General features: G+C 38.3%; 3 protein-coding genes and 1 long non-coding RNA gene across 5 annotated transcripts; all 4 read left to right on the forward strand.

Moving 5' to 3' along the window:
- The first annotated feature begins 597 nt into the window (after window positions 1-597).
- cnfn (cornifelin) lies at window positions 598-8,626 on the forward strand. Its single transcript, XM_083540054.1, has 5 exons — window positions 598-1,155; window positions 1,360-1,485; window positions 2,263-2,399; window positions 2,704-3,228; window positions 5,299-8,626. Coding segments are annotated over exons 1-4 (354 nt in total). The 5' UTR covers window positions 598-1,154; the 3' UTR covers window positions 2,794-3,228; window positions 5,299-8,626.
- On the forward strand, window positions 5,437-8,626 carry tlr21 (toll-like receptor 21; the record flags this gene model as incomplete). Its single annotated transcript, XM_083536510.1, has 1 exon — window positions 5,437-8,626. One exon carries the CDS (start codon window positions 5,437-5,439, stop codon window positions 8,380-8,382), a length of 2,946 nt encoding a protein of 981 aa, XP_083392636.1. The 3' UTR covers window positions 8,383-8,626.
- Window positions 8,627-14,356: 5,730 nt separating this feature from the next.
- On the forward strand, window positions 14,357-15,395 carry LOC310725802. The gene is made up of 2 exons (XR_014533506.1): window positions 14,357-14,738; window positions 15,045-15,395. It is a non-coding gene; the product is annotated as an uncharacterized lncRNA (long non-coding RNA).
- A 1,362-nt stretch (window positions 15,396-16,757) lies between these two features.
- pafah1b3 (platelet-activating factor acetylhydrolase, isoform Ib, gamma subunit) lies at window positions 16,758-27,021 on the forward strand. Of its 2 annotated transcripts, none has more exons than XM_083539244.1 (6): window positions 16,758-16,892; window positions 18,271-18,361; window positions 21,625-21,714; window positions 22,953-23,069; window positions 23,373-23,495; window positions 25,568-27,021. In XM_083539244.1, the coding sequence occupies exons 2-6, from the start codon at window positions 18,281-18,283 to the stop codon at window positions 25,823-25,825; spliced, it is 669 nt and encodes a 222-aa protein (XP_083395370.1). In that variant the 5' UTR covers window positions 16,758-16,892; window positions 18,271-18,280; the 3' UTR covers window positions 25,826-27,021. The 2 variants fall into 2 exon arrangements, with proteins under 2 accessions (XP_083395370.1, XP_083395371.1); XM_083539245.1 differs by having other exon boundaries at window positions 16,885-17,001.
- Window positions 27,022-27,959: the final 938 nt, after the last annotated feature.

Consider the following 27,959-nt stretch of genomic DNA (forward strand, 5'->3'; position numbering starts at 1 on the left):
GCAGTTCAAACATGCACAAACAATTCCTTTTATATGAATAAATGCATTTCATGGTTATCGAATGCAGTGTTGAGATATGCTACAGAACTTTCCTCTCCAGGGCCATTTCTGCATTCAGAGTAGGAAGCAAAACATTGCTGCCTGATATACTGAGTGAACACTAAGTGACATGCCTTGGTGAGTAAATAGTAAAGTCAAACACATCCAGAGATTCATTATTTAGATAAGACTTTTTTTTTAGTACTTCATACCAATGCTACTCTCAGTCGCAGTTTCACAACGTGCTTAATTTCTGCACCTAAAACATAAAAGGATCAAATGACATTAATGTAGAAAATGGTATGTTTTTGTATTGTTCCCATATGGGTCTTTCCTGAAATGCTGTTCTTTTTCACCTTGAGGTATTGAGATAATTTGTTTAGCCGTTATGGCGCATGCACTTAACCAGAATTCATACTCTATTCTTCACAATAAATGACTGATGTAGGAAGATGTATGTGTTCTTAGTATTTAACAGGGTGGGATCTAACTGGGTTGAAATTCTCATGACAAATTTGTCAGTGCGGTGCAATAAAGTTTAACAATGAACATACTTTAAAACATTTCACAGAAATTCCTCTGTCTAGCAGGTTGGAAAGTGTATGAGTGGAACATGCAGAGTGTCAAAGTAAAAAAATTTAAAATGGAATAGTGGAAACAGTCTGATGCGCTTAAAGATGTTTTACTGGAAAATCTTCGGATCTGACCTTCATTTAGATTTTTGGATGCAAGACAGTATATTTTTTCAAGTGTGACAGACAGAAACTGCATTCACCCATTTTATAGTAAAACCACCTCCATATGCACACATGAGCACAAATAAATGTTCTACTAATGTATACATAAATATTTTAAATAGTGGACAAAGGTGTGTAATGGAAAAAAAAACAGAAACCTAACTCGCCCCAAAATCAAACACTGTTTTGTTTTATAACATGGCAGGTGAGCCACCCACCTAGTACATCTTATCAGGGCTACAGGTTGCCTTAGCACTGCGAACAAAGCTGTGACATCATGAGAGGTATAAACATTAAGAATTTCTTTTCTCCTCCCATTTGCACTGCTGGCTGTGAGCTCCCACATTCGTCAAAATCCATAACCAGACGTAGGCCAAGAGTAAGTATATATATATTTTTACAAAAATTTTGAGGAGAGTCTAAACTAATATTAGGTATCAGAAGAAGAGTAAACTTTACTCACTGATTTTAGTGTAAATAAAGTATATATGACATATTTCTTAAATACTTCTATCATATCTAAAAATTGAAGCCTTGTCAATTAAACATTATCGTTTTAATATTTTATGTGTAAATGTGGCAGTGATGACATATCAGACTGAAGTGATCAGCACACAGCCTCAGGTGACTGTCACCAGTTACGCCGTCTCCACCGGTTCCTCTGACTGGAGCTCCAATCTCTGTGACTGCTGTGATGACTGTGGCATCTGTAAGTGGGTGCATGTCTGTGCAAATGGGTCAAAGTGCACCACTTGCATCCAATGATTTTTATTTATAATAGTATTAGCATAATTGGTGGGCAGCATAGCGATGGAGTGGGTTCAGCCAGTAGTGCTGCCACCTCACAGCTCCCAGGATACTCTATGTGTGTGTGGGTCCACTGATTGGTGGACTAGCTATTTACCCCTATTTGTGAATGTGTGTGCACATGTCGGTGCCGGATCCGTCTCAACTTCTTCTTCTTCTTCTTCTTCTTCTTCTTCTTCTTCTTCTTCTTCTTCTTCATCTTTCGGCTTCTCCCATTAGGGGTCACACAGCGGATCTGTTACTCAGATGAAAAGCCTACTGAAGATGAATTGTTATTCATTTTATTGCTAATAGTGCTAGGGGCAACGTTGGCTAGTAGTGAGTTGACATCAGTATGGCTTGTGTATTACTCTGAACTTATTTATTGTAGTTGGGGAAACTCTGTCCTAGCTGATACCAGCTTAATGCGTGGTTGGCAATTAACCACTTTTTTTTTGTTGTTGTTGGAATAGTTGACAAGTCAGACTGAGCAAATTCTGTTGAGGAAGGCAGGCCCAGAAAATATACAGTGTTTGTTCTGTATTTTTCTGTGCTTTTTATTGAAGTGGTAAATAAAAAAAAGAGGTCCATATTATGGTCCATTTCCCATGTAACACTGTATATGATTATTCTTTTAGGAGACCAGGTGATTAGTGCTTTATTTTAAAAGAATGGCTGCTATGTGTCTTGCTTTCCTCAGGCATTTGTGGAGCATTTATACCATGTATCCTGGGTTGTAAGGTGGCACAGGACCATGGCGACTCCTGCTGTCTACCCTTTTTGCCTGGAGCACTAATTGCTTTAAGAACCAGCATTCGTGACAAATACCAGATCAATGTAAGTATGTTTGTAATTCGATTTGCTCACCATAAATGTTATGGGTGCAGAAACTCAGACAAGCATGCAAGGGTTGATTGCCTGTTGAAATATTGTATAATAAGGAAAATGTAAGGTTTCATTGTGTACAAGTATTGATGGCAATTAAATTAAAGAAGTATAAGTACAAATAATTAAAAGGAAATGGGTTTGTATTTTTATATATTTTACACACATTGTATCTAACACAAAGTAATACAATAGTATATATCATATACATTACAATAGTATTTACACATGTGAATGGTTGTACATGTTTATGCAGGGGTCTATCTGTGATGACTGGTTGGTTATGTCCTGCTGCCCATTATGTGGCCTCTGTCAGATGGCTCGGGAACAGAAGATGAGGGGCTGAAATATCCAAAAGAACTACATAGAATGCTTGGTGGCTTCTTGATGACAAAAGGTCCTCATCCAAATATTAATTTATGGATAAATATTAAGTCATAGATGTGCTTTACTATAGACTGCCTTGTACAATATTATTTTTCAACAATTCGATAACATAATAAAAACATTTATTAATATTATTATTATTATTATTATACAAAATTTCGGACTATTTCAATAAAGTATTTGCTTATGAGTTCTTGTGGGTGTGGCTCAATCATTGCGCAAAAACATCCCTGAAAATCTTATATTTATTTTCCTTCCTCTTTCTATTCTGGTGAAATGACTTTTCGGACTTCTGCAAAAAAAAAAAAGAATAAGGGAAAGCGGAGGCAGAAGCTCTTACACAGACAGACAAAGCCTTATTAATTTCTCATATATGCAGCAACGACTGACAAAGGTAAGGTGTAGAAATACAATACAGAAACATTTTATCAAATTAGCCAGTGAATGTATTCGGGCAGTGCATTTTTTTAAAATGCTTTTATAATTTCACTTTTAGGTATCATACTTTTCGTTCTTAAAATTTTTGTGTAATTTTTTGTCATTCTGCAAATAAATATGTTATTTAACATTTTCAGGGACCAGCATGATGAATGAATATATTCAAACACTTTAGTCAAACTTTAAAGACAACCTGTAAGAGATCTCATATTCATATGTTTAAATAAAAGTAAAATCATACAGACAAACATGAATATATACTATATAATAGTATAACCTTACTAAGCACTTTATTAATAACACTGACTAGGGCTGCCCATTGCTTTCTAGACAGATTCAGTACTTCATGGCTGGAGTTCCACAAGATCTTGGAAACATTCCTTTGAGATTCAATTCCATATCAGTGCGATCTCCAATTCTTCAAAATCCCAAATGTGCTTTATTGAATTCAGCAGAGTTTGGGGATAATACAGTTTGGTAATATGAATTACTGTAGACTTTTTGTCAGGATGAATAATTTGTGTACTTTCTCTGTTGATCTGTCTCATCCGTCTGCAAACCTGACCAAAAGATTTGCACGTGTCGCATTCTACATTTAGTCCCCATTTGCTGTTATAGTAAACCCCACTCTTATAGTAAGATGTCCCACTGGAGTTTGTAGCGTGGTTGTGGAGATTTGTGATCATTCAGCCACAAATCATGTACTGATTTACAAGAGACCAGAGCTGCAGGCTCAAGTAATCGCAAATGTGTTCAATAGGGTTGAGATTAGAGCTCCATAGCAGACCACTCAAGATGTTCCATTCCAACCCATGTAAAGCATTTTGTGGGGCATTGTCATCCTGGAACACGTTTGGGTCTCCATCCAAAAGACATCCTAAAAAAAAGTTGGTGCTTTCAACTTTGTGAAAATAGATTGGATTTGTGATTATTTTCAACCAGTTGGTTCCAAGATCATTTATTTATGACCAATTTCCTAAAGGTGCATCATTTACCACATGGTTTAGTTTATTACATTATCTATAGATTAACTGGGACACTTAGAAAAAAAATCTGTGTACTTTGCACTTGTGTATTAACACATAGATTGGAATTTATACATTTGTAAGTGTGCCTTGTCCAAATAATTTTTAAAGCCACTGTATGTTCTGGTAATTTTACCGTCAAGCATTAGAATGGAGAATAACGTCTCAGTGATTGTGTTTTGTGTAATTGTTACTTCCAGAACTTTAAGAAAATGCTGATGTGGGATTTTCACATGCAACAATCTTTAGAGTTTACACAAAATGGTGGTAAAAAAAAAAAAAAAAAACTCACAAACAGCACATCTGTTTGAGGAAACACAGAACTAAAGTTTCACTTTGCGCTTTAAATAGCTTCAGTGCTTTATGGCATGGTTTCCACAAGATGCTGGAAGCATTCCTTTTAGATTTCAGAATGACTTGCTGTTATATGAGATCAATTTTGAGCTGACAGTATAGCTGCAATAACTCAAATACCCATTCTTTACATCCATGGAGTACAGCACAGCATATCACAATGCACATCCTGTCAAACCTTCAGATGGAACGGCTACAAAAGCAGAATAAAACCTCAACTTATTCTTCTGTCAGTCAAAGAACATAAACGTGTTAATCAGCAGCAGTCAAAATCTACCGTATGCTCTGAATCTACAAATGGTTTCAAGGGATTAGATTGTATCTTTGTACATGGTGTAAAAAATAATCTTGTAAGAAAGTATTATATTATTTTTTCTTGAATATTTGCTTGCAAGAAGACAGGCCTTAACAATCCATCATGCTCCTTATTTACAAGCCAATATTACCTATATAATCTATCACTTTTTTATTTTTCATATTATAGCTGACAAATACAGCTGTAGTTGTTTGTAGTTAATTGTTTTTTTTTATGTATCTCTGGCTATGCATTTGGTTTATCTTTCTGTTTTTAATTAAGTATGCCAAATAAAAATAGTCAAAAAGATGCAGGAAGATTAACAGATTTCTTTTTTTCACTTTTTTTCCAGACACCTGTGGTTGACCAAAAAGCTCAGAGAATCTAGACCTTCTTTGTTATTTATATGTAAAATATAAATATACATGTACATATACCAAAATGAAGACCTGAAGATTTGTTTTAGTAGGAGAGACAAGCTAATGGAAATATGGCATTGCACAGGAACCAAGCAGTGATCTCAATAACAATAATAATTGTTTCGATGTTCCAGTTCAGCATGAGCTACAGTTTCAAGAATTGCATAGAAAGTCCTGGCTCAAACCATACAATCTTTAAATGCACTAAACGCCTAGCTCAGACAGTTAAAGACATTGTGGATGATATATTCCCCTCTGCAACAAATGTTACAATCTCTTACTGCAGATTTGTAAATATTCCTCCTCAAAGCTTCAGTGGCCTGCCGAAGCTCAGTGTTCTGCTACTAAACAACAATCGCATAAAGTACATTGATAAAGATGCCTTTGCTGATCTAAAACACCTTCAGACACTGAACCTGTCCAGCAATTACATATTTTATCTCAATTCCTCTATTTTTCATGGACTCCAGAACCTCAGCACTTTGTTGCTGGCTGACAACCGGCTGACAAATATACCTTCTGAAGTATTTTCTAACTTGTCTACATTGGAAACTCTGGATCTACGCAGGAACCAGATAACGGACTTCTCAGCAGTGGTGCACTCCATATCAAACCTGAAATGGCTGAACAAACTAGACATTTCCTTCAACAGACTTAACACTTTGCAACACTCACACAGCATGCCCCTGTCACTTTCCCATCTTTATCTTGGTTATAACAAGCTGACCACACTGGCATGCAGTACTGAATTTCTAAGTAATATCAAAGTGCTAGATCTCTCTTACAATAAACAACTGTCAGCCCAGGCTTTCTTTGGTCTGAACCTGAGCAGTCTGACATACCTGCGTCTGCATTCCACCAACATTTCAATAACAACACTGCTTAATCGTACTAATGTGATGCCTTGGCATGTAGATTTCTCAGGATTGGGATTAACAGAGCAAATGCTAGTTGCCTTGTGTAAACAACTTTCATACTATCCAAATAAAAATATTGAAAAAATGATCCTTCAGAGCAACAATCTTAAAGACCTGGATAACAACACATTATCGGACTGCCCGCCTATTACTAAGGTGTTGGATCTTTCATTCAATCAGCTGAAGAGCATAAACTGTTTTCAATTTCTTAAAGGACAAAAACATCTTGCAAAACTCCAAACTGAACATAACCACATTACCAATCTAATCAATTGCAAACATCACATGCGTTTTTTCCACTTGAAAGAACTGAGCTACCGTTACAACCGAATTCTTGAGGTGAATGCATTTTCCTTTGCTCATACACCAAATCTAACAACGCTTCAACTGAATATAAACATAATTGCCTACTTGGATCGCCAAGCACTGAATGGACTTAAAGAACTTGTTACACTTCGCCTGGACAACAACCTTCTGACTGATATCTATAACGAGAGCTTTGCGGACCTTCACAGTCTTCAGAAACTTATCTTGCGCAATAACCAAATTGCCGTCATCTTTAACAACACCTTCCACTGCCTCAGCAAGCTAAGCATTTTGGATTTAGGTGGGAACAAGATTGCACATTTAATGCCCTTAGCATTTGAAGGGCTGGACAGCTTGAATAACCTTTACTTAGACCGCAATCGTCTAGCACAAATTGACAGTACCCTGATTGGAGGCCTGCATCGCACACTGCAAGTGCTAGACTTACATGGCAATTCCATCCATTACATGGAAGAAAAAGTATTCTCCCCATTTGTAACACTAACAAAGCTGACTGACTTAAAGTTAGATGGACAGATGCCATACGGCATAACTTTATTGCCTCCTGCATTTTTTCGTGGCCTCTCTTCCCTGAAAAGTCTTTACCTAAGCAACAACCATATCTCTTTTTTCAGCTCAGACACATTTGATGACCTGAAAAACTTAAAGTTTTTAACATTAGATGATTCTTGTGTTGGGGTGACCCAACTCAAGCCAGGAATTTTCAAAAACCTTCACAACCTGGAGATATTAACAGTTGAAAACATGGGCATTGAGGCATTTTCAAAAGAGGTGTTTGGTAATCTCACAGGGCTGAAAGTATTGCATCTTAACCACAATGCTTTGCGAACTTTGGACGTGGAACTGCTAGAAAATCTGACCAATCTACAGTATCTAGATGTTAGAAATACTCCTCTCAGTTGCAACTGTCCCAATAGTGATCTCCAGAATTGGACAAAAAACAACAAAAGGGTACAGTTTATATATCTGTACAACCTGACATGTCCTGATGACAAAGGGTCAAACTTTTACAACTTTGACACTCATGTATGTTCGGATTTTGGTGTGTATTTATTTGCCTCCACTTATGTTGTAACATTGATATTAACTTTACTTCCACTACTTCATGTTAAGTTCTACTGGAAGTTTAAATATGGCTACTACGTCTTCCGTTCTTGGTTTAGCGAGCGGTGGCGTCGTCTTCGGGAAGAAGAAGAGAAATGCACATATGATGCTTTTATCTCCTACAACTCGGCAGATGAGGAATGGGTGATGGAGCAGCTTCTACCGAACATTGAGGGGAGTGGCTTCCGACTTTGCCTCCACCATCGGGACTTTGAACCAGGCCGCAACATAGTCGACAACATTGTGGCAGCAGTTTACAACAGCCGTAAGACAGTGTGTGTGGTCAGCCAAAACTTTCTCCACAGTGAGTGGTGTTCCCTGGAGATTCAATTGGCCAGCTACCGTCTTTTTGATGATATGCAGGACGTGCTCTTACTTGTCTTTTTGGAGTATATCCATGAACGGCAGCTTTCTGCCTATCACCGTATGCGAAAGGTTATGTTGAAAAAAACTTATCTACAGTGGCCAGGGCTGGACTGCATAGATCCTGCCAAAGCACAGGAGCTGTTCTGGAAGCAGCTTAAGAGAGCCTTAAGGAGCAGCAACAGTAGAAGCCCAGATGAGGAAGAGATGGAGGGGAATGTTCAGAATGGGCCATGGGCAGGGGAAAAAGAACATTTGCTAAACCAGACACAAATGGATGAGGAGCCACATTATGTAATGCCCTAACAAGAGACTTACACTTCATATCTTGTCTGTTTCCTACCAAAGAATCATGAAAGAAAGATACAAAATTGCAAATTGACCTTGAATTTCTTTATGAATGATATTTTCTTTTATTGATGATTTACTTGTGCGGGCACATTAACAATGAACAGAAAGAAAGATTTGTCTGTTAAATAAGTCAAATCATACAAATGAGCCAAAAATATTTTGCATGTAATAAGGATGTAAATAAAATTGTGCTTTATTATGTGTGCATTCTTGTTTCAATTTTAAGTATATATATATATATGAATATGTACATTAAGTATATATGAACTGTAAATGCACATGTACTTTGGTCTCACAAATCCTTACAAAACAACAAACAAAAACAAAAAAAAACATCTGCTTGACAGAAGAACCCAAAAAAACATTCTCTACAGCAACTGTTACTGGGCATGTCCGTCCATCCTATTATGCTGTTTAAATCACAATAATACATAATTGTGACATGTCAGTTAAATTAATGTGACTTTTGTTCTTATCAAGATGGTCATGCAGATATGCATCTAAGGAAATTAAACTTGCAATACACATATGTAAGAGGATATTACAGAGTCTAATATTTGGTAACAGTTAAGAAGTTTTGTTGGGGGAAATTCTGGACTTGCGGATACTGATATTACAGGGTTAGACTAGAATATGAAGGTATTTGTAACAATCAGCTAAGGACCGACTAGAAATAAGAAGTGGTCGAATGCAAGGATGGACACGGGCTCCTCTTTTCATCATCTAACTGAGTGTAAAGAGTCATACCAGATTTTTCTGATCTGGAAAAGGAGTTGGATGGATGTGGAAACCGATAGTAAGGCTCATAACAAAACCCTTTAGGAGGAAAGAATGGTGAAAAAGCAGAGGCAGTACTGAATAGCGGTCTCTCACTGACGCGCTGAATGTGGTGTTGAGGAGAACGCATCCTCGGTTCTGTCAGAGTACCTACTGATGCATGGCTTCTCGTTAAATTCTCTTCTTGGAACAAAAAGTTTAAATCAGGGTCATTTCTCCACTGTTCTAGCAGTGGCAGTGATGTGCTTTGTCTCTTCCTGCTTTCATCACTACCTAGTTTGACTTGCTTCTGTGGTTCCAGGATAAAGGGGTTCAAAAGCCTTTCTGTGCAGTTATTAGGCCACAGTGTTGAAGTGTGAGGCCCGGTAAAGGCCTGGTGCTTGGAGAACGTCTGGGATTTGGAGGTGTGTTGTGCTGGTTTACTCCACTGGCTTAACTACAAAAAGAGGAAATAAAACTAATGAACCTTCACATCCCCACATCAGATTTAATTATAATACAAAGCGGAACTGTGTATTTCTGTATATTTTAAACCAAATTCACTTTAGACAATTCTCTTGTGTTTGAAATGTTTAAATACAGCAGGAAAACAAAGAAATGTGTGAGGAGTTCAAAATGCACAACTAGATATAGATTTTACATCTATTTCATTTTCTTTTGTCAATTTTGCAGACACATCCATAGGCAGCAACCAGGAAAACATATTTATTATACACTCTCAGGTACTCTTTTTTCCCTCCAAAAATACCTTTTTAAAAGAGAAACTTCCGACAAAGCACTGATTGCACAATCAAAGTACAAATTACACAAAAGGACAGAGTGACAGAGCTAGACGTTTACTATTGTATAGTTTGGAGCGGCAGCTTTCCAGTTCAGCATGTTTGGAATTAAAAGAAAACACAGCAGGGACCCTGAAAATGTTAAATGTATAAATGTATGTCTATAAACAATCTCAAAACTAATAGCTTCATTGTAGCTCCTATTGGCAGACAGTAGATTTTGGCACTCCTGTTTATTATATATAATATCATGTCCAGCCAACACTGGCTAGACAAATTCCAATTATCTTTTAATAAGCTTCATATTTCGTGACATGAAATGACATTACATGGTTAATAATTGCAAACTGTAAAAATCTGTGCACTGTAACTGCATTCATTCCTGTGTGCTGGTGGTAAAACAGCACGTTTTCTATCTGTATGCATGCTTCAAGACTTGTTACATTGAGCGCATACCGAATCTTGGCCTGGTTGTAGGAGTTCTGTGACATAATCCTGAGGTGAGTACATTCCCCTAGTTTGCCTGCTTTGCCTTTTAAAGGCTGCACCTCCTTCCACATCCTCACAAAACTCCTCTCTTAGATGTTTTTGTGAGCGATTAACTAGCACAAACAATAAAAATAGATTAACAAACAGTACTTGGAATCAGACAACAGTAAACAGCACACCAACTTACACCAAACAGGCATAACATTATGACCGGTGAGTGAATAACACTGATTATCTCTTCATCATGGCACCTGTTAGTGGGTGGGATATACTAGGCAGCAAGTGAACATTTTGTCCTCAAAGTTGACGTGTTAAAAGCGGGAAAATGGGCGTGTGTAAGGATTTGAGGGAATTTGACAAGGGCCAAATTGTGACGGCTAGACGACTGGATCAGAACATCTCCAAAACTGCAACTCTTGTAGGCTGTTCCTGGTCTGCGGTGGTCAGTATCTATCAAAAGTGGTCCAAGTAAAAAACAATGGTAAAACAGCGACAGTCATGGGGGGCCAGGGCTCATTAATGAACGTGGGGAGCGAAGGCTGGCATGTGTGGTCCGATCCAACAGACGAGCTCCTGTAGGTCAAATTGCTGAAGAAGTTAATGCTGTTAATTCTCGAAAGGTCAGGACTGTTTCAGGATCAAAAGGGGGACCAACACAATATTAGGCAAGTGATTGTAATGTTAAACCTGATCAGTGGCCATAAAGTTTTTGTGAACCTCTTAATCATGCAATTTTCTGATAAATAAGACTGTGATTTCAAATAACAACTCTACGGTAATATAATATGACCATGTATTTGTAAGGTGACATACCTTTTTGAAAATTCATTGTCTCTCTGGGCTGAACATCTTCATATTTTCCTGTACAGCTGAAATACATTTGTGGGCTATCTAAATATTGTTTCACTGAGCTGGGCCAAACTTGGTCTGCAGTATGTGGGGAATGAGGTGCCTCTGTACTGAGGTGTGAGTGTAGCTTGTGCAGGCTGTGCTGGAGCCGAGAGCCATGCGTTTCCTTCAGTTGATGCAAGAGCACTTGCTTGCACTTTGTCAGCAGATGGCAGCATCGTTGTGGTGGAACTGAAACTAGATTGCGACACAGACGGGCTGCCAGACGGCTCACTGCTTCCTTTTTAGATGATAAGATATGTTTCCTGTGTGGAGCCTCTCTTTCAAATGAACATCTTTCTCTTCCCATAGTGGGTAAAGAAAATGTAAATATTGCAGGACTCTGTTCAAATTGTTGAGCATTCGAATATAAGACTTCTGAACCTCCAGGGGAGTCGAGTCTTTCAGCAGGTTGCACATCAACAACAGGAGGTGTTTTATTAGCTTGTTTTTGGTCATGTGTGTTTTTTGTTTTTGGACTAACATAATGGTCAATCAGGCAAATGTCTTTGACAGATGTTGGAAAGGACGTATGAATAGGTTCACTTTCTGACAAAGACAAAATGACAGCTTCTTGTATCCCTGTCTGATCTGATGGGCTTTCTGTGGTCTTATCTGTAGCTTTATTAGTCTGTCCAAAACTGTGCATCCTATCCACAGGGACTGTGTCTTCTAAATTCATTTGTAACTCCTCTGCTTTCTCTAAGGTCTTTGGCTGCTGGCCTCCATTTCCATGTGCAGAACTTCCTTCCTCACTTGTTTCTGAAATCACAGCAGGTGTTGAATGGGGAATTACACCGGAAAGGGAAGAGGAATTACTTGCAGTGGCCTTTCCTTCCTGTTCTTCCGTGTGTTTTTGATGGTTTTTTTGCTTTACCAGTCTCTCAATATCCACAGACCTCACCTTATGGCTGAAAAGGCCTCTGATAGACGTAAGACGCCCTTCAGTGATAATGCTTGGCTTCTGTAAAGGAAACGGCTTAGCACCTGGTTTTACTTTTTTGGAAAAGGTCAATAAGCGAATGCATTGGCAATCCTGACTTTCACTACCTGGTTGTTTGTCTATGCTTCCTTTTTTATATTGTGGAAGGCTCTGTTTAGACCTGGTGTTGCTCTGCTCTCGAATCTGATTCCTTTGTTTTATGGTTTTGAGACGTTTCATCTTTTGAGGAGCGCTGAAATGCTCATCTGTTTTATTTTTACTGCAAACTGAACCGTGGGAAGGAGCTGAAAGACCTGAATTGCAGGATTTCACCCTGGCCTTCATATGGCTGTCGAACTTGTTGAGGGCATTTTGTTTGTCGGGCAACGCTCTTCTGCGGTGACGCCTCATAGTGAACGTGCTAGGTAAATGCACACAAATAAAAGGGAATTAGCTGAACTGAAGGATCACAATAAGCCAAATGGGTTAGAGAATAGCCTAGGTTCAAGAGGACTGATACAATGGCATGTTAATGGATCCAATATTATGCACCTGTGAATGCATTAATGGTACTATCATTAACTTCTTGTATTTTTTTCCCACATGATTTAAATTCTCATACATTTCAATTTACTCATTGGGTAGGTTTCATATTATATATATATATATATATATTTTTTTTTTATTAGAGAGAAAAAAAAGACTTTTTAAACCCCAATCAATAGGTCAAATGTCCGATTATTTTACTTGTATTAATAGAAAATAACACCCTAGCTATTTTTTTTACTTACTTTGACAGAGATTCAGTCTAAATTTTAGTGTTCAATTTATCGTATTTGCCGTATTTGTATTTGGTCGATAGTCTCCATAAAGCAAGTCTTCCTGGAATCTGTTTAACAATATAATTCGAATATAAATATACAGATATATTTATTAGTATCTATACCAATTGAAAAACAATAAAGCTTTTCGTCGTTAGTACATGTGGTCCTACCTCTGCTGAAGTGTTTTCTCCAGCCAGTCGAACTAAATGCTAATTAATCTCATTATTAATCAGACTGCGGTCTTATCTCGAGTTCAAGTCTACACGCCGTTAACTTCGACCTTCTGTTACCTAGCAACACACCACACAAAATGGCGGATACAGCGTTATCTCATCCCATTAACAGAGACAATGGTCCAAAACTATGTTTATAACATTCAAGTATAAACAGTACTTTTTTTTTACTCTATAATTATAAACCAATAACATTTTATTTTCTGTGTTTTTTTTTAACAAATGATATGAAAATCAAACACACCAAATAAACATTAAACGCAATTAAGTCTTATCTCAAAAAGAGGAGTAGTTTTGATTTCTTATCCTTTACGACTTCCTGGTGGCATCGTTATTATACGACTTTATCAAACATTATACGACTTTATTAAACATACTTGAAAAAAATTAAATGGAAAAGCCAGCACAATACTCATTGGCTATGTCTCGAGGCTCTGTGGTGTCAAAAACAAAGTAAAATTAAATACATTTGAAATATGTTCACGCAGATTTTTAGCAGCGTTACATTTTATTTATGTTCTAACCAACTATGCAGGAATTGTACCTGTTCGATTAGCACACAGCGCCATCTTTTGGCCTCATTTCGCCACAGCATGTTAGTGTTTCCATGTGGAAAAGTTTTAATAAGAAATTGACTGACTTTGTGGCAAGAAATTATCTTCTAAAAGTCGGGAGATTTACTGTTTAGATGAAGCGGGACTGTTTACGAGAGCATATTTCACCAGTTTTTAATGGTTTTGGAGACTGGGGACACATTTAAAATGTCCTGTGTGAAAAACTGTGGTTAAAACTGTGGTTTATCACACCTGAGTTCAATTTCTCTCGCCATACTCAGGCCTGATTACTGCCACACCTGTTCACAATCAAGAAATTTCTTAATTAGGACCTGTCTGACAAAGTAAAGTAGACCAAAAGATCCTCAAAAACTAGACATCATGCTGAGAGCCAAAGAAATTCAGAAACAAACAAACAAACAAATAAATAAGAAAGAAAGTAATTGAGCTCTATCATTCTGGAAAAGGTTATAAGGTCATTTCTAAAGCTTTGGGACTCCAGAGAACCACAGTGAGAGCCATTATTCACAAATGACAAAAACATGTAACAGTGGAGAACCTTCCCAGGAGTGGCCGGCCAACCAAAATTACCCCAAGAGCACAGCAACGACTGATCCAACAGGTCACAAAGACCCCACAACAACATCCAAAGAACTGCAGGTCTCACTTACCTCAGTTAAGGTCAGTGTTCATGACTCCACCATAAGAAAGAAACTGGGCAAAAATGGTCTGCATGACAGAGTTCCAAGACAAAAACCGCTGATGAACAAATAAAACATAAAGGCTCGTCTCAGTTTTGCCAGAAAACATCTTGATAATCCCCAAGACTTTTTGGAAAATACTCTGTGGACTGACGAGACAAAAGTTTAACTTTTTGGAAGGTGTGTGTCCCATTACATCTGGTGTAAAAGTAACACTGCATTTCAGAAAAAGAACATCAAACCAACAGTAAAATATGGTGGTGGTAGTGTGATGGTCTGGGGCTGTTTTGCTGCTTCAGGACCTGGAAGACATGCTGTGATAATTGGAACCATGAATTCTGCTGTTTGCCAAAAATCCTAAAGGAAAATGTCTGGCCATCTGTTCGTGACCTCACGCCGAAGCGAACTTGGGTTCTGCAGCAGGACAATGATCCAAAACACACCAGTAAGTCCACCTCTGAAGGGCTGAAGAAAACCAAAATGAAGACTTTGTAGTGGCCTAGTCAAAGTCCTGACCTGAATCCTATTGAGATGCTGTGGCATGACCTTAAAAAGGTGGTTCATGCTCTAAAACCCTCCAATGTGGCTGAATTACAACAATTCTGCATAGATGAGGGGAGCAAAATTCCTCCACAGCGCCATAACAGACTCATTGCAGGTTATCGCAAACGCTTGATTACAGTTGTTGCTGATAAGGGCAGCCCAAACAGTTATTAGATTTAGTGGCAAACACTTTTTCACACAGGGCCATGTAGTTTTTGGATTTTGTTTAAATAAAAAAAATCTTTATTTAAAAAAATGCATGTTGTGTTCAAATTGTGTTATCTTTTACTAATATTGAAATTAGTTTGATCATCTGAATCATTAAAGTGTGACAAACATGCAAAAGAATAAGAAATCAGGAAGGAGGCAAACACTTTTTTACACTGCACCACTTGTATGTATGTATGTGTGTGTGTGTGTGTGTGTGTATGTATGTATGTATGTATGTATATATATATATATATATATGTATATGTATATATATATATATATATATATATATATATATATATATATATATATATATGTATATATATATATATATAATTTCTTCTTCTTTGGCTGCTTCTATTAGGGGTCACCACAGTGGATCATCTGTCTACATACTACTCTGTCCTCTACAGCTGCCTCTTTCACACCAACTACCTGCATGTCTTTTTGCACCACATCCATAAACCTCCTCCTTGGTCTTCATCTGTCCTCATTCCTGGTAGCTCCATCCTCAGCATTCTCCTACCAATATACCCCATGTCCAAACCATCTTAATCTCGCCTCTCTCACTTTGTCCCCAAAACGTCCTACATGTGCTGTTCCTCTAATAAACTCATTTCTAATCCTGTCCGTCGTCGTCACTTCCAACGAAAACCTCAACATCTTCAGCTCTGCTACCTCCAGCTCCAGCTCCACCTCCTGTCTTTTGCTCTTTCCCTTTCACTCTTACAGATACTCTTCTATAAAAAAATAACTCCTGTCACTCTTCTCCACCCTGCCTGCACTCTTTTCTTTACTTCCCTAACACACTCTCCATCACTTTGCACGGTTGACCCCAGGTACCTGAACTCCTCCACCTCTTCACCCTGCAACCGCACCACTCCACTGCCCTCCCTCTCATTCACATACATGTACTCTGTCTTACTCCTACTGACTTTCATTCTCCTTCTCTCCAGCGTGTACCTTCACCTCTCCAGGCTCTTTTCAACCTGCTCCCTACTCTCACCCCAAATCACAATATCATCTTCAAAACATCATAGTCCAATAATAATAATAATAATAATAATGATATTAATAATAATAGATGTCACATTTATTTTATAAAGATACATTTCAAATAGATTTCAAATAGACTATTGGTTTGTTTCCTGTATTTGTTTATTTGTAATTATATTTCACCACTACTGTAACACTGCAATTTCCTTTGTGTTTTATTCTTATGTGTAAGATAATAAAAGGTATACCATCAAGTGTAAGGTATAGTATAGTATAAAAGTTGTAGTATAAGGTGACAGGAAAGAGCTTGTCCGGTATCCGGTTTAGCTCTGGAACCTGCATAGTGATCTTTATGCTTTGCTTATATTATAATTAAATTCCATATTTAATTTCTTGTCTTATTATACAGTTTGTGTTAGTAACAAAGATCGTATTGTCTGTCTGAGTCGAGACGCACTCAGGGATCTGCTGCCTGGGTCTTGATAAAACTTGGTGCCTACGTCACTTCCTGCATTTGGCGCGTCGCGAGTTTGCGGAAGCCGGAGATAGGTAAGGACAATCGCTTGTTTGTTTATTTGTTTACTTGCGGTATTCCCTCGTGCTAAATACGAACTAAACGCGTTACAATCGTGGCATTGCTCAAACCGCTCGTGCCGGAGTAAGTTTGTGCACTGGGAGGGATAACAGTTCGTGAATGAAAGGCCTGCATCTGTCCACAAACATCTGGAAATCTCCAGACGTCTGTCTTACTTGCATTACCGCCCATATTGCAGGCTTTCTTTAATCACAGTGTATCTTACAAATGTTACTCAAACCTGATCATTTTCATTTTAACTACAATTAGCAGGCGATTACATGCAGGCTGCATGACTGGCAACATGTCCCTGCAAAAAAAAAAAAAAAAAAAAAAAAAAGCACAACACGTTTAGCTTTACGCCCAGGATGGTACAGACAAGAGCTATTGATATGCCCACAATAGTTCTTCAAAACAGTACTGGGCCTACATTCAATCAGAGACTGGACGCTTAATGTCGTCTTTTATATGTCAGCATGATGATCTAATAAAATAATGGAGAAAAAATAGGTTGTTCTATTGTAAACATACTACAAAGGTATTAAGATAACAGATTCTGCATTATACAGGAAAGCCTCTTATATAGATAACATCTGGAAATAATACACATCTGAATGCCATGTCAGTTTTAATCATCAAACATTTGCCCACCATCTCTCAGGGTTTAAAGAAGACATGCCTCCAGACTTTTCTCTGTTCTGGCACAGAGGTGTTTTTTGGAGGCTTGAAACAATGCCTCAAGACGTACCTCTGCAAGAGATCCTTATATTAGCTTTATAACCATCTTCTCTCCCAACAGTTTTAAACTGATGGAATTTGTAGTCTGTGTACCAACAAACAAACAACAGAATATATTTATTAATTCAATGCACTTTGTAAGTCGCTCTGGATAAGCCTGTGAGCATTTTCCCCAAACGATATATTGTCATGCATTATAACGGAAAGGTTTTACAGCATTAGATTTTGAATTCCATGGCAAAATTTGAACAAATGTTCTTAAGGAGAAAACGTGTTGTGCAGCTACATATGATGAATAACATCACTGAAGTGCATGCTTTCAACGTTTTGTATATATATATGTGTGTGTGTGTGTATGTATGTATGTGTATATATATATATATATATATATATATATATATATATATATATATATATATGTATGTATGTATGTATGTATGTATGTGTATGTATGTATATATATATATAATGTGTATGTATGTATGTATGTATGTGTATGTGTGTGTATATATATATATATATATATATATATATATATATATATATATATATATATATATATGTATATATACATATATGTATATACATACATATATATATGTATATGGCTTTTAGACAAACAGTAATGAGCAGCACGGACAGCAACCCTGCAGCCATCCCCACCCCCTGTGATGACATACACGGTGATAAACGATGGATATCGCTGGTGAGTTTGCTCGAAATACATTCCACTTATAAGCATAAAACTCCTGGGCAAAAAAAGAGCCAAGCCCTCTTCTTCTTCGTCGTCTTCTTCTTTCGGCTCCTCTGATTAGGGGTCGCCACAGCGGATCATCCGTCTCCATACCCCCCTGTCCTCTACATCTGCCTCTTTCACACCAACTACCTGCATGTCTTCCTCCTTGGCCTTCCTCTTTTTCTCCTTGCTGGTGGCTCTATCCTCAGCATTCTCCTACCAATACCCCATGTCCCTCCTCTGCACATGTCCAAACCATCTCAATCTCGCCTTTCTCACCGTGTCTCCAAAACGTCCATCATGCGCTGTTTTTCTGATGAACTAATTTATAATCCTGTCCATCCTCATCACTCCCAATGAAAACCTCAACATCTTCAGCTCTGCTACCTCCAGATCCACCTCCTGTCTTTTAGTTAATGCCACTGTCTCTAAACCATACAACATCGCAGGTCTCTCCACAGTCCTATAAACACAAATCACTCTTGCTATCACTCTTTTCCACCCACTCCACCCTGCCTGCACACTTTTCTTAACCTCTCTAACACACTCTCCATTACTTTGCACTGTTGACCCCAAGTACCTGAACTCCTCCACCTTCTCCACCTCTTCTCCTTCCAACAGCACCACTCCACTGCCCTCCCTCTCTTTCACACACACACGTCCTCTGTCTTACTCCTACTGACTTTCATTTCCCTCCTCTCCAGCGTGTACCTCCACCTCTCCAGGCTCTTCTCAACCTGCTCCCTACTCTCACCCCAAATTACAATATCATCTTCAAAACATCATAGTCCACGGAGACTCCTGTCTGACCTCGTCCATCAACCTGTCCATCACCACTGCAAACAGAAAAGGGCTCAGAGCCGATCCTTGATGCAATCCAACCTTCACATTAAACCAGTCTGTCGTTCCTACTGCATACTTCACTGCTGTCACACTGTCCTCATGTCCTGCACCACCACTCATACAGTACCACAACTCCTCTCTCTGCACCCTGTTGTACGGTTTCTCTAAATCCACAAACACACAATGCAACTCCTTCTGATTTCTCTATACTTCTCCATCAACATTCTCAAAGCAAAAAATGCGTCTGTTTTGCTGTTCCACGGCATGAAACCATACTGCTGCTCACAGATGCTCACCTCTTCTCTTAGCCTGGCTTTCACTACTCTTTCCCATAATGGTGTACTCTTCCCCTTCATGGTGTGTCTGATCAACTTTATTCCCCTGTTGTTACTGCAGGTCTTCCTTATTCTTAAAGATCGATACCATCACCCACCTTCCCCATGCCTTAGGCATCTGCTCAACTTCCAAAATCTTGTTGAACAATCTGGTTAAAAACTCCACTGCCATCTCTGCTAAACCTCTCCATGCTTCTACTGGTATGTCATCTGGTCCAACCGACTTTCCACTCTTTATCCTCTCACATCCTCCTTCCTAATCTTATCCACTTCCTGCTTCACCATTTCCACATCATCAAACCCTCTCTCACTCATTTTCCTCATTTATCAGCTACTTAAACTACTCCCTCCATCTTCTCAACACACTCTCCTCACTAGTCAACACATTTCCAGCTCCATCCTTTATTGCTCTAACTTGTAGCACATCCTTCCCAGCTCGGTCCCTCTGCCTGGCCAATCGGTACAAATCCTTTTCTCCTTCCTCAGTGTCCAACCTCTCATACAGCTCCTCATATACCTTTTCCATGGCATTTGCCACATCCCTCATTACCTGCTGCCGCATCTCCTTGTACTCCTGCCTACTTTTCTCATCACTCTGTCAATCCCAGTTTGGTTTTACCAACCTCTTTTCCCTTATGCTCTCCTGCACTTCCTCATTCCACCACGACGTCTCTTTGTCTTTTTTTCTATTTCCAGATGTCACTCCACTTTTCTAGCCGCCTCCCTCATCACTCCTGCAGTAGTTGCCCAATCATCCAGCACATCTTCACCACCACTGAGCCCCTGTCTGACCTCTTTCTTGAATCTCATACTACAGTCTTCCTCCTTTTAGTTTCCACCATCTTATTCTTCTTTCAGTCCTTGCTCTCCTTTTCTTCTTCTTCACCTCAAAAACCATTCTACAGACCACCATCCGATGCTGTCTAGCTACACTGTCCCCCGCCAACACCTTACAGTCTCCAATCTCCTTCGGGTTGCATCTCCTACACAGAACATAATCCACCTGTGTGCACTTTTCTCCACTCTTATACATCACCCTATGGTCCTCCTTCTTCTTTTTGAAATAAGTGTTCACCACTGCCATTTCCATTCTTTTAGCAAAATCTACCACCATCTGGCCTTCCACATTCCTCTCCTTAAAACCATACCTACCCATCACCTCCTCATCACCTCTGTTTCCTTCACCTACATGCATATTAGAGTCTGCCCCAAACACCAATCGTTCATTCCTATGTAAACCATCTACCACTTCATCTAACTCACTCCAGAATTTTTCCTTTTACTACATTTTCACAGGCGACTTGTGGAGCATAGGCACTGATGACATTTATCATCACCCCTTCAACTTTCAGCTTCACGTTTATCACCCTATCAGAAACTCTCTTCACCTCCACTCCACTTTTAATGTACTCTTCCTTCAGAATCACCCCTACACCATTTCTCTTTCCATCCACACCATGAAAGAACAGTTTAAACCCACCTCCAATGTTCCTGGCCTTACTTCCTTTCCACTTGGTCTCCTGAACACACAACATATCTACCTTTCTGCTCTCCATCATATCAGCTACCTCTTTCCCTTAACCAGTCATAGTACCAACATTTAAAGTGCCCACCTGAAACTCCACTCTTCTACACTTCTCCTTTCCCTGCCGTCTCTGTAGACATCTTCCTCTTCTCCTTCTCCTCCTTCGACCAACAGTAGCCCAATTGGCTGTTGGCTAACGATACTTGTAGTGGTCGTTAGTAACCCGGGCCTCAACCGATCCGGTATGAAATTCTGATTCGTGATCCACATATTTGATTTGGCACGTTTTACGCTGGATGCCCTTCCTAACACAACCCTCCCCATTTATCTGGGCTTGGGACCGGCACTAGGAGTGTACTGGCTTGTGGAACCCTAATGACTGGGTAAAAAAAAAAAAAAGACTAAATCTGAAGCGTTCGGTGAGAAGGAGTGTACATTCTAAGTATTTTCTATTCTGTAGCAGTATTTGAGTTATTGATTTACCTCATGTTTATTATTATTTATTTATTGACTCCTACTTTTCTGTACAGCACAACCGTTTTGTGTCAGACAGTAAAGGGAAGGAACCAGATGTGCTCTTTGTTGGAGATTCTCTTATCCAACTAATGCATGAATTTGAGGTATGATTCATCACTTCAATTCAGTTACACAGACTGCTTGATTTGCTTTTTCTTCAAGGTTGGTACATACTGGGGTGATGCTGATATGATGATGATGATGATGTTTGCCATATTAACTATAGTAGTTTTTTAAATAATGTGTAAGTTAAAATATATAGTATTGGGTTGGTTGATTATCTTGCCATGTCCTTGTGGCAAGTTTTACCAGAATTGAAGTTGCACAGTTCTTTTAGTGTATGTTAAGTAGACACATACTGTATCTGTATCTATTTTAAAGACTGGATAATGTGTTTTTCACAAAAATACCAGAGTTCCTGGTTTTTGGGAGCTGTAATGCATGATTGGGACGTCTGTGTAGAGATAAAGGGAAATCATGCTGCACTCTTCATTTTATAAGATGGTGTTTGTTGAAGTGTGTGTGTAAGTGCACACACAGAGGTATTAGTCTGATAGCTTTGATGACTTATCTACAATCATGCCAATGAAAAGAGAATTGCATTCATCTAAGTATGAGGTTATGAAAGGTGAATCAGGATGTCTATGCTTCTAATCGTTTCAAACCAAGGGTTGAAGTCAGGTGGTGTTGTGGAGTTCCAACAAAGCATCATTGTAGTAGGCGATCCAAATATGGTGCTTAATCCAGAGAGTGAAATCAAAAGGATTAGCTAAAGAGAGATGGAAAGTTTGGACATTGATTACAGTGTTGGAAGAGCAAGCATAAACTTGTAAGAAAAAATTCTCTAATGAACTGAACCAACAGTTCAGGTGCATTCATGCAGAAATAAAGACATTAACTGACATAAACAAAAATGACAAACATCGAACCGGTTTATAAAAACAGAAGCAATTATTTGATTTGATGTTTAATAATAAATATATTCCACTAGTATGAACCATAATTTCCTACCAGTTTATGACTTGATTCAGCTGAAAATGGGGGACTGGCACATGGAAAAGAAATGTCCTGAGACACTGGTCAGGAAAAAGGATTGAAATTTGAATGAGAATTTGAATGACTTTTTGCCATGCAAGTTACTTTTAGGGATTGTAAAAATACTTAGTAGGACCTAATATTCAGATAACCGACACATACAATTAGACTAATTAGTGTCCGAGTTCTTCTAATTCCTTACATTTCAAAATAATTGAGTAATGACTTTTGCATCAATCGTTCATTATTTATTAATATTTATTAAAGGAGTCATTATTACTTATTTATTTGTGGATGCTGCTCACAGGTATGGAGAAAGCTGTTCTCTCCACTCCATTCTTTGAATTTTGGGATTGGTGGCGACGCAACACAGCATGTCCTGTGGAGACTCACTAATGGAGAACTGGACCACATCTGCCCCAAGGTACAATCTTCCAGCTGCTACATTATTAAGGCTGCTTAATGGAGCCAGACATTTTGAATGAGTGGTAGTAAACATCTGCAGAATGTTCAGTATGTAGCTTCTGCTATAAAATGTGGTGTGTGATGTACAGATTTTTCTGTCTAAAGTATTATAATTGTTTTGATTTTTATGGACATTTTTAATTTTCTAGCATATTTATTATGTAAAGCTTAAAAATATTGAGTAAATGCAACAAAACCAAAACTAAATGCAAATGTTTTCACAGATCATTGAAAAATACTCATTTTTTCCCTCTACATCTAGGTGGTAGTGTTGTGGGTGGGCACTAATAATCATGGTCACACCCCAGAACAGATCTGCGGCGGCATCTTGGAAATTGTTGACGTGATCCACAAACACCTTCCTCAAACTCACGTTCTTGTACTGGTCAGTTCTTTTATCATCCAGCTACACCTGAAGTTTCATTGTAATATATAACAAGGTCACCTATAGGTTTCTGTTTCTGAAGAACTAAATACCTGCTTATTTTTAATGCATAAAACATTTCATCTTTTTTTTTCTGATTTACCTAATTATATGCCATACGTTTCATATATACATAAACAGTGGTCCCCAACCCCCGGGTCTGTGGATCAATTGGTACCGGGCTGCACAGAAAGAATACACAACTTACATTACATTATTTCTGTTTTATTTATTATCTGATTCTTATCGATGTTTTAATTTGGAAAATGAACGGATTCTCTCCGCCACATCTGTCTATGACTCACTCTTGATGCATGTTAAGATGCTTCCCTCAGTCACACATCTTACCTCCATCCGGTACCTTCTTAAAGGGGCTGCACCGGCCTCTAACACATGATACATTACCGCTTAATTGAAACCCCCAAGCGAGCAAAATAAACAAAAAAACAACAAAGTGGATTCACGTTTATTTTTATATTTAGAAAATATCAGTTTTTATGCCGGTCGTATCGTTGTATTTATCCACCACACCGTAAAGGCCGGTCCGTGACAATATTGTCTGACATTAAACCTTTCCTTCGTGCAAAAAATGTTGGGGACCACTGTACATAAATATAATTAGGGCTGTCACTTGATTATAATATTTAATCGCATGATTGTCATCAGTTAACTTGTGATTAATCGCAAATTAACTACACATTTTTATTGGTTTTAAATATACCTTAAATGAATACTTTGCAAGTTTTTAATATTTTTTTAGATGCTTTTAATAAGATTGGGGCTGTCAATATTAACGAGTTAATAACGCTGGCTTTAAACACAGACGCTTGAGTGCTGCCAGCATTGCTTTAGAGGTTGCATAAGCGGAAGGTCCACTCTTTAGTGATCAAACTGTACAGCGCACACTGCAACTAGTCTGTTTGCATGGCCGAGAACAACCTGTCCAAGAGCATGAATTACTGAAACCATGTCCCGTGGTCTGAGGAGACTAAGATAAACTTGTTTAAATCAGATGGTATCCAGCATGTGTGGTGACGCCCTTGTGAGAGAACCTGGTGGTGGTAGCATCATAGTCTGGGGCTGCTTAAGTGCTGCTGGTACTGGGGAGCTGCAGTTTATTAGGGAAAACATGGATTCTAACCTGTAGTGTGACATTCTGAAGCCGAACATGATGCCCTTCCTTTAGAAACTGTGCTGAACCGCAGATTTCCAACATAATAACGACCCCAAACACACCGCCAAGTTACAAATGCCTTGCTGAAGGTGAAGGTGAAGGGGTGACCAAGTACCTCTCCAGACATGAACCCTTTTGAGAACCTGTGGTGCATCCTCAAGTGGAGGGTGGAGAAGCATCATGTGTTTAACATTCAGCAGCTTCATGATGCCAACATGGAGGAGTGGAAGAGGATCCCAACAACAGCCTGTGCAGCTCTGGTGATTTCCATATCGAGAAGGATCAAAGCAGTGCTAGTTGACAGTGGTGCTCACACAAAATAACACTTTTGACACAGTTTTGACATGTTCCCATCTGTTTTGACATTAATGTCTGTATGTTGAGTTATTTTCAGAGGACAGTAAATCTATACTGCAATACAAACTTCACATTGACTATTCTAAAATATATCCAAGTTTCATTTCTATAGTACTGTATAGTACACTTCAGAAAATTTACTAAAATTGTTGCTGAAATGTGAGGGGTGTACTCACTTTTGTGTGTGTGTGTGTGTGTGTCACAAAATCTTTCAGTAAATACAACTTTTTTGATTCATATTATGCACACGCATGCATTTATATTCTCACACATCACACCTGGGGCAATCAAATTTCCCTGTTTTTGAGAACTGGAAATGAAACACATACATGGTAACCTGAGCTCAGGAGGGAACCAAGGGCTTTGCCAACAATAACCACTGCAACACAATGGCACCCTTCAGGACATGAAATTATCATAGTTAATGGGGTACAAAAAGGTCATTACTAAGTTGGTATTTTGTTATTTCTCAACTCAAAGGATATATTTGTCTTTCCATTAGGGCATTTTGCCGAGAGGGAAGAGTCCGAACCCACTGCGGAAGCGTAACGGGCAAGTGAACACCCTGGTGCAGGCTGAGTTGGCATCTCTCTCCTATGCCTCTTTTCTGGATGTAGATCCTGGATTTGTCCAATCAGATGGCTCCATTTCCCACCAGGACCTATACGACTATCTCCACCTCACAGCACAGGCCTATCAGAAAGTGTGCCAGCCGATATACACGCACATTAAATCTCTGTTAGAAATGCATGCTCCCTGAGTGCAGGAAAGCAAATAAGTCCTTATACACTATTGTAGACATGTATCTTACATGCAGAAATGATCAACAGCTACAATAAAAAGAAAAAAAAAGAAAAAAAACGCACTTACATACTTAATACTGTTACGATGCAACTGTCACAATTTACACTAGATATAGTACATATATATAGATATAGTACTGTTGTAAACAGAGCAACTAATGCTATTCCATTTATTGTCATTTAATACGTAACACAACTGACCTAATCGGATCATTGTATTCACTATAGTCATGCTTAAACTATTATGACATAAAAACTGCCACTTTGTTTTTGTTGACCTGGCACTGAAATCGTTTTTTTTTCAGGAAACAAATATTAGCTCAAGTACATGCAAAGTTCTTGGATACTGCACAGTTAACAAGAAGCAGTGGGTTGTGGTTCAGCATTGTAAGACTTAAGTCAGTCAAAACTCAGTGAGCGTAAACAACCTTTCCGTTTAGGAGCCCTGAATGAGCGTCCACTCATATAGCAGTTGCATAATACAAAACCATGGTAATGTGTTGGCAAGGCAGAGGTTTTAATTACTCATCAATTGACCTTTTTTCCCCTTAAGGCACTTATGAGTTTTTTTTTTCTCGTTTTGTTTATTTTGTACAATGTTTATGTTGCTATGTCTTTAATACATAGATAGTCTTAGTATCTGGCTGTATGTCTACATTGGAACCTGTAAATATTACAAAGTATACAACCAAGTATACCATAGTAAAATATAAAATTGGCATGCATACTTACCCCCTTGGCACCTGACAGTACAGTGCTTTAACTCTTGTCAATGAGAATAGCTGCCTCTATTTTGTGTTTTTCTTGCTCCAATAGACCTACAACTAAAGAAAGGCCACATTTATGCTGAGAAACTAAATCAAATGTATAAGAGCAATGGAAATCTTAAACACTATGCTGTGACCTGTAAATAACTCATTTATGAGTGATTCCACTTGATGAGAATGTAGTGTGATCTTGCTTTTTTTTTTTTTTGCTTTATCCTGTCTTGTGTTAATTCGGAGGCCTTTGGTTGCTTTGCAAGCCTGTTGGCTGGTGGAGAAAAAGTTCTCAAATGCTTCCATCAATACGTCTGAAGGCCAAATCTGTGACTTAACATTTGCAATATGTCTTTCTTTTAAAAATGCTGGATTAAAACCATGGACTCAACCAACTGGGTGTCTGTCTTAATTTATATACACAGTAAATAGAAAGAGCTAGATTGTCCCTTTCCTGTGGAAATAAGTTGGAATAATGTCTGTTTTCTGCTTGGATTTTCACAGATACACTCAGTTACAAAGCAGAGTTTAATTTACTTTGATGCATTACAAGGACAACACTGACAAGGAGTTTTTCCAAGATTTACAATAAAATCTTATTTTATAGGCAGAATCTTATTTTCTCATTTGTTAAAAACGATTCTATTACATTTTTTTTTTTTTTTACCCAAGAATGCATTATTCAAAAACATTTTAGCTGAGAAATCCATGTGTGAAATGAAAATATCTGATAACTGAACACTAGTATTATACCCTTAATATTAATGCAGGACTGCAGTGCATAAAATCATGCAGATACAAGACAGATTCTTCAGTAAACGTTCACATGAGCCAATAGAATAGAGAATATGATATGATTTTTTTTCCATTACCACTGATCTGGAATTTTCACACAGAACAGTCTAGAGTTTACTCAGAATGGTGCAATAAAAAAAAATCCAGTGAGTGACAAATCGGTGAGTAAAAATGCCTTGTTCATGAGAGAGGTCAATAGAGAATAGATAGAATGGTTCAAGCTGACAGAAAGACTGCACTAACTCAGATAATCATGCTGAAAATATGGTGAGCAGAAAAACACCTCAGCATGCACATGTCGAACATTGAGGCGGATGGGATGCAAGAGCAGAAGACCACGGCAGGTTCTACATCTGTGAGCCAATAACAGAAAGCTGACAGAAACACTGGACAGGATTTAAAAAAAAAAAAAAAAAAAAAAAGAGCCTGGAATCTGTCATGAAATTGAAGCCTAATTTATATATGATTGTACAGATGATGTCCGTAAAAATTGAGAACCAGAATCAATGAGTAAACAGAACATGTGCAAACAGTTACG

This window comes from Silurus aristotelis, assembly GCF_946808225.1.
Source record: "Silurus aristotelis genome assembly, chromosome: 1".
Lineage (NCBI taxonomy): Eukaryota > Metazoa > Chordata > Actinopteri > Siluriformes > Siluridae > Silurus > Silurus aristotelis.